At 47.4% G+C, this 12,633-nt stretch overlaps 1 protein-coding gene across 1 annotated transcript in view; it reads right to left on the reverse strand.

The window, feature by feature from the left end:
- The window catches only part of als2b (alsin Rho guanine nucleotide exchange factor ALS2 b), a 191,511-nt gene that overhangs the window by 154,237 nt on the left and 24,641 nt on the right, over positions 1–12,633 (reverse strand). The window contains 7 exon segments of the mRNA XM_038787998.1: positions 4,477–4,510; positions 4,512–4,668; positions 4,670–4,713; positions 4,715–4,882; positions 4,884–5,578; positions 5,581–5,793; positions 8,238–8,392. Coding sequence (XP_038643926.1) covers positions 4,477–4,510; positions 4,512–4,668; positions 4,670–4,713; positions 4,715–4,882; positions 4,884–5,578; positions 5,581–5,793; positions 8,238–8,392 — 1,466 coding nt within the window.

Below are 12,633 nucleotides of genomic sequence, written 5' to 3' on the forward strand. Positions count from 1 at the left end.
AATCTCGGGGGTCTTTGCACATGAACGTGGAGCCCGGTCCCCCAGACGCCATATTCGGGGTGTCAGATCTGCCCAATTTGCAGTATGGTGAGGGTGAAGATGTTTTAGCCTTCATCTCGCTGATGGCTCGTAGGCAGGTCCTGCTGGGGTGGAGGTCAGTCTCTCCACCCTGCGCCTCGGTGTGGCGGGGGGACCTGCTGGAGTTTTTGACCTTGGAGACGGTGAAGTCTGAGCTGAGGGGGGTGAAGGAAGGGTTTCTACAATTCTTGGGGTTTTGTTTATTATGCACTTTCGGGAGTTGGTGCCGTTGACTATTGAATGGGGGAAGGGAGGTTGTGGGTTGGACAGGGAGGAACTGTTTTTTTTGATATTGTTGGGGTTGTTTTGTTTCTGTTTCCCTTTGTATGGTGAAAATGATGAAGATTTGGCGAATAAAAATATTTAAAATAACAAATACCCCTGGATGTTCAGTTCCTATCGTGGTGACCCTGCAGCCATGTCTCTGTATTTGCAACTGTATCATAAAAGTTTATATCTCTTTGTGCTGTTATTCATCTACCTTATTGCAAATGCTCTGCACATTCAGAGACAAAGCTTTTTAGACTTGTCTTTTTTAACCTCGTCAATCATCTTTTTTTTTTTGGCATTGTGGCCTCATTTCTTCCTTAGTTTTTCTGCCTTTGCTTCTTACATTCTTATCTTTTGTTTCTATCTTTGTTTCTTCCTCTTGTCTCCCTGCTCAGGCTCTCATTCATCTGTCATTCTGGTTTAAACCCTCCCTGGCAACACTAGCAAACACCCTCTCGTTTCCTGCCCAGATGCAACCTGTCCTGCTTGTATTGGTCCCACCTTCCCAAGAACCAGTCCCAATGTCCCAGGCATCCGTCCCTCCTACACCATTTCTCCAGTCACATATTCATCTGGTACATCCTGTTAATTTTATTCTTGCTAGCACATGGCACTAGTTATAATCCTTAGATTGTTACCTTTGAGGTCCTAAATTTAAATTTACTTCCTAATTCCCTATATTTTGCTTTTTTTTTAACCTATGTTGTTGGTACCGATATGTTCAACGGTCACTGGCTGTTCAACCTCCTCCCTTCAGAATGCCCTGCAGCCACTCTGAGACATCCTTGACACTGCACCAAGGAGGCAACACACATCCTGGAGACTTTCTGCTGCCACAGAAGCGCATGTCTATCCCTTTACTAGTGAATCCACTATCACTACAGCCCTGCCATTCTTCTTCGTCCACCTCTTGTGCAGCGCAGCGCCATCCTGGCTGACACTGACTTGACTTCCGCTGCTATCCCTGAGATGTCTGACCCCTTGTGCACCACCCCCCCCCCCCCCCCCCCCCCCCAACAGTATTGAAAATTGTATATCTAAGGGTGGCACGCGCAACAGTGGCTAGCATTGCTGCCTATGGCGCGAGGACCCCCGGTTCGAATCCCGGACCTGGGTCACTGTCTATGCTGCGAGTTCGCACATTCTCCCCAGCCTGTGTGGGTTTTTCACCCCCACAACCCAAAGATATGCAGGTTAGGTGGATTGGCTATGCAAAATTGCTCTTAATTGGGGAAAAAAAATTGGGTACTCTAAATTTATTTTAAAAAAGAAAATGGTATATCTGTTAGAGAGGGATACAGCCACAAGGGTCTCCTGCATTACCTGCCTTCCTCTACTCTGCCTGGTGGTCAGCCATCCCTTTCTTCTAGTTCAGTCTTTACCTGTGGTGTGACCACCTCACTGAATGTGCTGTCCACAACAATGTCAGCATCGTAGATGCTCCCCAAGGACAGGTCATCAACTCAATTTTACCACCTGCTCCTTGTGTCCCTTAATTCCCTATGAGACCAAAAATCTGTCTGTCCCAGCCTTAAATATATTCAACAATGGAACATCCACTACCCTCTGGGCTGGAAAATTCAAGATTCACAACCCTTTGAGTGAAGAACTTTATCCTCATGTCCATCCTAAATGATCAGTTCATTAACCTGAGACTGTACCCTGTGTTTTAGATTCCCGAACCAACGTAAACAATCTCTAGCATTGACTCTATCAAATCATTTCAGAATTTTATAGGTTTCAATAAGATCAACCTGTCCATTTTTCTAAACGCCAGAGATACAAGACCAATTTACTCAGCCTCTCATCATAGGACAACCCCCTCATCGCCAGGCCAAATGACGTGAACATTCACTGCACCCACCATCTATGCATTCTTCAATGTGGACTGGTCAACACATGGATCAGTCAGTCCAGTGGAGGCAAAAAATCTGAAAGGATAATCCTTAATGAATTAGCTGGTGGTATCGGTGAATCCTAGGATCCCTGGGACAGCAGGGTTGGTCTTCTATATCTTAACAATTGGAAGGTACCCACACCATATCCCACCATGAATCAGACCTGTACACAGTATTCCAGATGTGGCCTCGTCAAAACCCTGTAGAACTGCAACAAGACTTCTTTATTATTTTACTCCAATCCTCTTGCAATAAAAGCCCAACATTCTATTTGCATTTCTAACTGTTTGTCACACACGCTTGCTAACATCTGCATTCATTGAACACCCAAGTCTCTTTGAACATCAAAACTTGTAAGTTTCTCACTTTTAAAATATATCTGCCTTTATATTGCGTTTTTTTCCTATAAATTTAGAGTACCCAATTATTTTTTTTCCAATTAAGGAGCAATTTATCATAGCCAATCACCCCTAACCTGCACATCTTTGGGTTGGGTGGTGGTGAAACCATGCAGACATGGGGAGAACGTGCAAACTCCACTCGGACAGTGACCCAGGTCGGGATTCGAACCCGGGTCTTCAGTGCTGCCGTCCCAGTGCTATCCACGCGCCACATGCCCGCCCTCTGCCTTTATATTCTTATGACCAAAGTGATATCTTCACACTTCCTACATTATACTTCCATCTGTCATCTTTTTTTTAAACATACATTTAGTATACCCAATTCATTTTTTTCCATTAAGGGGCACTTAACGTGAACCAATTCACCTTCGCTGCACATCTTTGGATTGTGGGGGTGAACCCACGCAAACACGGGGACGGCCATCTGTCATCTTGTTATCCACTCACATAATCTGTTTACAGTGTAGCCTCTCTGTGTCCTCCCCATAGCTTCCCTTTCCACCTAGTTTGGTATCATCAGCAAACTTAGTTACATGACTCTGTCTCTTCATCAGTCATCAATATAGCACTGATCCTTGCAGCACTCCCTTCTTCTTCATTCCTACCAACTTTATGAGCCTTTATTTTGTCTATTATACCTTCGGTGCGGCACCTTATCAAGTTCCTTTGGAAATCCAAGTATACTACATCTACTGCTCCCCCTTTATCTACCCTACTAGTTGCATCCTCAAAATACTTTAATAAATGTGTCAAACAGGATTCACTGTAATAAAACAATGTTGGTTTGTTCTATTCATACTATACGTTTCTCTGTGCTATTGTTAAGACTTCCTCATAATAGATTCCACGCATTTTCCCAACATCTGATGTTAGATTAACTGTCTTGCAGTTCATGTTTTTCTCATCTCCCTCCTTTCTTGAAAAGTGGTTCTTTGTAACATTTGCCAAATTCCAATCTACTGGGACTATTCCCGAATCAAAGGAATTTTTGGAAATCATAGTTAGCGCATCCACTATCTTTTGCAGCTATCTCGTGTAGAAGCTACTGTGTAGGCCCCGGGAATTGTGGATTTTAGTCCCTTAGTTTTCCCCCCCCACTTTTCTCCGGTGATACTTAACTACTGAGGGTATCAACTATTTTTGGAACTGGATACAAACAGGACAGACGCAAAATATTTATCCAATACGCTGCCATTTCCTCATTCCCCATGATCATTTATCCTGTCTCTGATTCTAAGGGATCAACGTTTCCCTTCAGCTAAACTGTTAAGACCACAATCAGGTGAGCCATGATCTTACTGAATGGGTGGATCCAGGCCAAAGGGGCTGAGTGGCCTGCTCCTGCTCCTCTTTTGTAGGTTCATAAGTTTGGGGCTGCAATATGATCAGGAGTGTGAGCAAACTGGATCTTGATGCACTAATTCAACAATTAGATAACCCATAACACACGACAGGTATCGGATATATTCATATCAGGCAAATAAAAATGGTTTAGTGAGACCACAACTAACCGAACCTTTTGTTTAAACTACTGTCAATGATTCCAAGCATTATTCTTATAACAATCAATCAAGTTCAACAGAGAAAATCACAGAAGTGGGTGGGTCAGGGTGAGACTGATGCACACTATCGGTAGGTCAGAGGGAGACTGGCGAATGATTTAAGTGGTGACAGAGGGCGGTCTACACAAATCATTCATCTGCCTTTTGCAGAGAAACCGCTGGAGATGTTATTGATTCAGCTGGACCAATGGCTCCTTTGGGTTAATGAACTCTACCTGTCTGAACCCCACCTTGTTTGTGTGGTGCACTACCTTGAGAGGAGAAGACCTGGCAGAGACAGTCGCCGGCACCATCCCTTCTGCGCCTTGCTCAACGGATACTCCCCCCAGGCTGAAGCTCTTTTTGTCGGGCATGCACTCCTCCATTTTCACCAACTCCTCTCTGGTCTCCTTGTGCTGGATTCCGTCACTGGCTGGGCTGCCAATGCAAGCCGCAACTGCACTCTGGGCGGGGTGGGTAGTAATAATTCACCACTTTTCTGAGCGAAAGGGCTTCGTAAGTGGCCGGCTACTCTTTCCCCAACCACTGAGGCACAGGAGACCACCAGGTTATTGAAAGTCGAAGGGGCTACAGAGGAAGGGCTGGTGGGCTGGGTGTCCTCGGATGTGGTTGATGGTGGCAGGCTCGGAGGATGCTTATTTTTCACAGAGGAGTCCAGTTGGGAGTTGTCTGACCAACTTTCTGAGATACGCCTTCACTGCCTCCTCATCGGGGTAGGGGTGAGCTCCTGGGTTTTGGTTGTTGTTTGCCGCTTCACTGGGCTCCTGCTGTAGGCTGGGAGGCACTCCCTCCTCAGAGTTACAGGGATTTTGTGCCAGTTCCACTTTATCGACACCGTCCGGCGAGTGCTCAGGCTGCACTGGTTGGGGAAGTTCGGAGCTTCCCGTGCCTGTGACATGATTGTGAGGAAGCTGCTCAGGAGAGCAGTAGTTATTGGCATTCAGGGCTGAGTGCTTGTGATCGGAATTGGACAGCGCCATGCCCAGCGGGCAGTAGTGACTGTCTGAGATGATCACGTGGTCTTCTTTGTCCATCATGGTCAGCAGCAGCTGGTGGCAGTGGTGGCATTTTTCAGAGTTCTGTCTCTTCTTGTGGGGCCAGGGTTTCTGAACCAGGGCCAGACTGTGGTGGGCACCGCAAGCAATTTGCATCACTGCCCGGCCAGCGAGATGCTCTAGCTTCTGAGGCTTTGCCACAGGGAAAGTGGTTGTGACGAGTCCGAGCTGGCAGCCGCTGCCCCAGGCCCAAACCTCTCGCTTCGACGACAAGGCCAGTGTGTGCTGTTCTCCACAGGCCAGTTGCACTGTCTTGGCGAGCTCAGGGGGGTTGGTTTCAGGGTCGGAAATTGTGACCAGAGTGGGGTCAGGATATGGCTTTGACCTTGGACTGCGCACTGGCAGTATGAGTTCTCTCCCCACATGTACACCGCTCCATCCTGCGTTACTGCTCCGCTGTGGTGGCTTCCGGCTGCCACACTAATCACATGCAAGCCAGTTAAGGCTTGTTCCAGAGTGGGGACTGCTGAGTGACTGGCCTCACAGTCCGGCCTCCACGGAAAGTGCCCAAAGCTGCAGACATCTCCACCTGAAAAAAGAAAAGGGTTTCAGGCGCTAATTCACCAAAAATGTTTGTGTTCTGAAGAGAGGCCCCAAGGTGTTAGTGTGCTGGAAGAGGTTAAAGTGATCAGGAGGAGTGAGGGATGGACAGGGAGCCAGAGGAGGGATTGGTAACAGGACTTTGTGCCAAAACAAAGTTTTGGATAAGCATAGATTTATTGGAGAGCAGCCAGGAGAGCACTCGAATAGCAAAGAGTAGTCATATTGGACTTGAAACATTCATTGTTTCTCTCTCCACAGATGCTGCTGAACCTGCTTGAGTTTTCCAGCACTTTCTGTTTTTATTTAGCATCCGCAGAGTTTTGCTTTCGTAATATTGGAATAGTCAAGTCTGGAGGTGACTCACCACCTCCTTCGCAAGGGCTATTAGGGATGGGCAACAAATGCTGGCCTCGCCCAGATCCCATGAACCAGTGCTAATCAACACCATTTCTGAGATTTCTTGTCCAGAACTGAACAGAGTAGACCAGATATTACATAACATCCACCCCTCTTTCAACAAAGGCCAACATTGTATTATAATACAAAGTAAAAGAAATGTTGGAAATACTTGGGAAGTTCTGATAAAAGGTCACAGATCTGAAACATTAACTCTGTTTTCTCTCCACAGGCACTGCCGACCTGCTGAGTATTTACAGAATTTCCTTTTTGAATCATTTCCAGCATCTGCAGTGTTTAGCTTTTCTATTTGTGCCAATATTTCATTTGCCGTTTTGATTACATTTTGATTTCTGTAACTGGTCACTCAAATCTTTTGGTTTCACCACAGCCCCAAATTGTTCTTAAGTTAGGAAATATTTAAAATTTTTCTTTCTTGGGTTCACCATGGCAACCAGGAATGTTCCAGGCCCAGGGTTCAGGTGGCCCTGTGGGGTCCAAACGCATCAGGAACTCGGCTCCAGCCTGCCCATCCCCAGGTTTTGCTGAGGCAAGGGGTGGGCAGCAATGGGCTTCCAGAAGGCTGCTTGGCAATTTAACTATGTTAATGAGGCTGGCGGCCACTGATTTAACCTGGCTTGCCGGGTTTCCCAGGTCTTAGGAAAGCCAGCATCTGATGGGACGGGAGGACTGCTTCGGGGGGAAGGTAGCACTGCTTTTGGGCCACGTGAAGCAGGAGTACTTTACCCCTCCACTCTGACCCCCATCCCTCCAACTCAGTGATGGGCAACCTAGGCTACTGACTGGGCCGCACGATTGAAATCAGGCTTGTTCACAAACCATGACCCGATGAATAAGAGTAAATACATTTAATACACGCTGGGGCAGCACTGTGGCACTGCCTACCTCACGCCGCCTAGGTCCCAGTTTCGATCCCGGCCATGGGTCACTGTCGTGTGGAGTTTGAACATTGTCGCTGGTCAAAATCTTGGAATTCCCTCCCTGTGTTGCATGAGTTTCGCCCCCACAACCCAAAGATGTGCACGGTCGGTGGATTGGCCATGCTAAATTGCCCCTTAATTGGAAAAAATGAATTGGGTACTCTAAATTTATTTTAAAAATACACTGAATATTTCATAATGAGTTTTAGGAATTGCGAATCATGAATATATTAACAGTGCTGTCAACTTCAAATGGTAAACATAAAATAAATATTTACACTTTGGACAAAGAGGGAGTGCACGGCTCTCACAGTCAATGTTGTGAGCAATCAGCACACACCTCACTTCACTTGCTCTGCGCACACTTCAGTCAAACCAGTAGGAAAATCGGCAGAATGTGGCAACCCTGCACGTGGCCAACAGTCAAGAAAATGTCTCATGGGCCGCATGTGGCCCCCAGGCCGCAAGATGCCTCCCCAACCTCCCACACAAGCTGTCTGGGTTCAGATCGCGCCCATCCCATCGCAGCGTCAACCTTCCTAGTCCTTCAGCCTGCTACGGAGCACATCTTGCCAAAACTGGTTCCGGATTTCTACGCTCTCACCCCCGCCCTGCCTACGTAACCTATCCCACTAGCTATCCAGGCCTTGGTATTTCCCTACTGTTCCTCTTCCAGCTAGGTCACATCCCAAAGCAATATCACTGTCGCAACTGATTGGCTCACAGACTTATAACATGGAACATACAGTGCAGAAGGAGGCCATTTGGCCCATCGGGTCTGCACCAACCCACTTAAGCCCTCACTTCCACCCTATCCCCATAACCCAATAACCCCTCCTAATCTTTTTGGACACTAAGGGGCAATTTAGCATGGCCAATCCAACTAACCTGCACGCCTTTGGACTGTGGGAGGAAACCGGAGCACCCGGAGGAATCCCACGCAGACACGGGGAGAATGTGCAGACTCTGCACAGACAGTGACCCAGGGGGAATTGAACCTGGGACCCTGGTACTGTGAAGTCACAGTGCAAACCACTGTTTAAAAGCCTTTGCTGCTGTCATAAGCCGGGCTGACTCTGCCCAGCCTGCTCACCTTCTATCAGGAGCACGCCATGTTCTGTTCCCAGGGCAACATGCAACACCACTTTGATACCAAGACCAGGTAGTTGCTCGGGGATCCCAGTGTTACCACATGCTTTCCAGACATGCAAAATGCCTCGCTCGTGGGGGCTCTCCTCCTCTCTCGGGCTGTACAACATTAAATAAAAGCACAATTGAAACATTGAAAATAAAAGCTGAACCACTTCACATTATATATTTTTCCCTTGGTAGATTTTAAACAAAAGCTTTCTTTGCTCTCTGGGAAGTATGGTCTTCCTATTTGATTTCCGCTCTTTTCCTGCTGTCTTATGTTCATGGTTTTTTTCTTAGCCATGAGATGGCACATGAACTCTAACTGGCAGGTAAGAGCCCCACCCATAATAATCTATTATTGTCACAAGTCTGCTTACATTAACACTGCAATGAAGTTAGTCGCCACATTCCGGCGCCTGTTCAGGTTCACTGAGGGAGAATTCAGAATGTCCAATTCACCTAACAGCACGTCTTTCGCGACTTGTGGGAGGAAACCGGAGCACCTGGAGGAAACCCACGCAGACACAGGGAGAACGTGCAGACTCCACACAGACAGTGACCCAAGATGGGAATTGAATCTGGGACCCTGGAGCTGTGAAGCAACAGTGCTAACCATTGTACTCCTGTGCTGCCGAAAGGCTTTCAGGGACAATCTAAACTCTCTGATTGTAACCAAATTTAAACCAGTTTGAATTGGAAACCATACAGAGCAGTCTTGAGCTTGCCTGGGATATCACCAGCACACAGCGTGTTGTACTTTTTTTTAAGTGGTGATATTCCCTGTAATTCCCATCCCAGTACTGGGAGTCTCTTCCTCCACTCAGACCCGGGACTCGGAACTGCATTTTTGTGGCACCTTTACTTCATGCTCTCAGGACATTCCAAGAGTGCTTCACGTCCAATGAGGCACTTTAGAAATGTAGTTATGATTGTAATGTAGGGAACATGGCTAAATGGGATTGGGAACATGGCTAAATGGGATCTTTACATGCAACTGAAAGGGCACATTAGGTGTGAGTTTAGTGTCTCATCTGGAAGGCGGCACCTCCAACAGTGCTGCACTCCCTCTGTATTGCACTCAAGTGAGCAAGCCTCTGAAGTGAGCACCTGAACCCATAGCTTTTTGTGTCTGTGAGCGAAGCATGCTGAGCCGAGACCAGCAGCAAGCGAGGTATGCACAAGCTATGGTCAAGATGCCTGACAATGGTGCTCTTCTGTTCAACAACTGTTCTCTCTTTCGTGCTACCATACACACTGTGCGAGACAGATCACTATCAGCATTTTTAAAAATGTGTCTTCACACTTTTTATACCTTTGGGGAATAATGGGGAAGCGAGGGAAGTATTCCCAAGCTGATTATCAGCCCGGCTGAACCGCGTTATAAACACTTCTTCCAGGGCCAACAAGTCTTACCATTGGACTTGAACCCAGAGTTTCTGGTCCAGAGAGAGGGGGCTACCACTGTGCATGAGGCCTTCACAGAACATCAGTGAACATTTGTTTGCACTGGAGTGCTGAATTTGTGTGCATTAGAGTGCTACAGTGAGAGTTGGTGACTGAGGGAGTTAGGTGAGGAGGGAGCAAGGTGCTCCTTTCATTTTATTTCCTACATTTTCTTAAAGAGCGTGAAGGGAGCCGGGAATTTACAGAGAGTGCAGCTGACTGGGAGCAGAGTCGGAGGGCAGAGTTTCAGTTGGTTTACAGGGCAGCTGTAAGGTAAGAGTCGTTTGTGTTTTTTTTTTGTTTTTGTTTTTTGGGGGCAGCAAGCCACCTTTGTATCATTTAGCAGAATCACCAATTTTAGAGGGTTCACTTGCGAGAGTAGCAGCAGTATATATATATTTCTTTTTAAGGGCCTAATGGGCTTTAATCTTATTTGTTTCCTTTTAAATTCAAATCAGAGGGGATGGCGGCTAGGGCAGTTGCATGCTCCTCCTGTAGGATGTGGGGGGTGAGGGACACTACACCTGCGGGAAGTGCACCCAACTCCAGCTCGTCAGATACCGCGTTAGGGAACTGGAGCTGGAGCTGGATGAACTTCAGATCATCCAGGAGGCAGAGGGGGTGATAGAGGGGAGTTACAGGGAGGTAGCCACACCGAAGGTGCAGGGCAAGAGTAGCTGGATCACAGTCAGGGGAAGGAAAAGAAACGGGCAGACAGCGCAGGGATCCTCTGTGGCCGTTCCCCTTCGAAACAAGTATACCGTTTTGGATGCCGTTGAGGGAGATGACCTACCAGGGGAAGGCCAGAGCGGCCAGGTCTCTGACACTGAGCCTGGCTCTGTGGCTCAGAAGGGAAGGGTGAAAAGAGTGATAGGAGACTCAATGGTTAGGGGAAGGGATAGGAGATTCTGTGGTCGCGAACGAGACTCCCGGAAGGCATGTTGCTTCCCGGGTGCCAAGGTCAGGGATGTCTCGGATCAAGTCTACAGGATTCTTAAGGGGGAGGGGGAGCAACCAGAAGTTGTGGTGCACATAGGCACCAACGACATAGCTAAGAAAAGGGATGAGGATCTAAAAAGTGATTTTAGGGAGTTAGGTTGGAAGCTAAAGAGCAGGACCAGCAGAGTAGTAATCTCAGGATTGCGACCGGCGCCACGTGCAAGTGAGACAAGGAACAGAGAGCGAGTGCAGCTGAACACCTGGCTACAGGGCTGGTGCAGGAGGGAAGGCTTCAGATGTGGATCATTGGAATACCTTCTGGGGAAGGTGGGTCCTGTACATGAAGGACGGATAGCACCTAAACTGGAGGAGCACCAATATCCTTGGTGAGAAGTTTGCTAGAGCTCTTCGGGAGGGTTTAAACTAGTTTGGCAGGGGAAGGGAACCAGAGCTATGATCAAAGGATAGGGCAGCTGTTGAACAGGCAGAAATAGTATGCAGTGAGTCGGAGAGGAAGGATAGACAGTTGATAGGGCAAAGTTGCACTCATTGGAATGGGTTAAAGTGTGTCTGTTGCAATGCAAGGAATGTCAGGAATAAGGGAGATGAACTGAGAGCATGGATCAGTACTTGGAACTACGATTTTGTGGCCATTACGGAGACATGGATTTCACAGGGGCAGGAATGGTTGTTAGATGTTCCAGGGTTTAGATGTTGTAAGAAGAATAGGGAGGGAGGTAAAAGAGGGGGATGGCACTGTTAATTAGGAAGTGCATCACAGCTGCAGAAAAGGAGGTAGTCAAGGAGGGTTTGTCTACTGAGTCAGTATAGATGGAAGTCAGAAACAAGAAAGGAGCAGTCACTGTATTGGGAGTTTTCTATAGACCCCCCAATAGCAGCACAGAGATGGAAGAACAGATTGGGCGGCAGATCTTGTAATGGTGCAGAAGTGACAAAGTTGTTGTCATGGGTGACTTCAACTTCCCTAATATTGACTGGAACCTCCTTACTGCAAATGGTTTGGATGGAGCAGATTTTGTCAGGTGTGTACAAAAAGGACTCCTGACTCAATATGTAGATAGGCCAACTAGGGGGAAGGCCATATTGGAGTTGGTGCTTGGCAACGAACCAGGCCAGATGTCAGATGTCTCGGTGGGAGAGCAATTCGGTGACAGTGACCATAACTCCTTGACCTTTACCATAGTCATGGAGAGGGATAGGAACAGACAGTATGGGAAGGTTTAAATGGACAGGGGAAATTATACTGCTATTAGACAGGAGCTGAGGAGCATAAAGTGGGAACAGTTGTTCTTGGGGAAATGCACAACAGTAATGTGGGAGTTGTTTAAGGAGCACTTGCTGTGAGTGGGATAGTTTTTGTCCCACTGAGACAAGGAAGGAATGGTAAAGTGAAGGAGCCTTGGATGACAAGAGAAGTGGAGCTTCCAGTCAAGAGGAAGAAGGAAGCTTACTTTTTTTAAATAAATTTAGATTACCCAATTATTTTTTCCAATTAAGGGGCAATTTAGTGTGGCCAATACACCTACTCTGCACACTTTTGGGTTGTGGGGGCGAAACCCACGCAGACACAGGGAGAATGTGCAAACTCCACACGGACAGTGACCCAGAGCCGGGATCGAACCTGGGACCTCAGCGCCGTGAAGCGGTTGTGCTAACCACTAGGCCACCGTGCTGCCCTGAAGGAAGCTTACATAAGGTTGAGGAAGCAAGGATCTGGCATGGCTCTAGAGGGTTACATGGTAGCCAGGAAGGAAATCAAAAATGGACTTAGGATAGCCAGAAGGGGACATGAAAAAGCCCTGGCGGGAAGGATTAGGAAAAACCCCAAGGCGTTCTACACTTATGTGAGAAATAAGAGGATGATCAGATTGAGAGTACGGCCGATCAGGGATATTGGAGGGAACTTGTGCCTAGAGTCTGAGGAGATAGGGGAGGCCTAATGAATATTTTGC

The sequence above is a fragment of the Scyliorhinus canicula genome, chromosome 2 (assembly GCF_902713615.1).
Source record: "Scyliorhinus canicula chromosome 2, sScyCan1.1, whole genome shotgun sequence".
Taxonomy (NCBI): domain Eukaryota; kingdom Metazoa; phylum Chordata; class Chondrichthyes; order Carcharhiniformes; family Scyliorhinidae; genus Scyliorhinus; species Scyliorhinus canicula.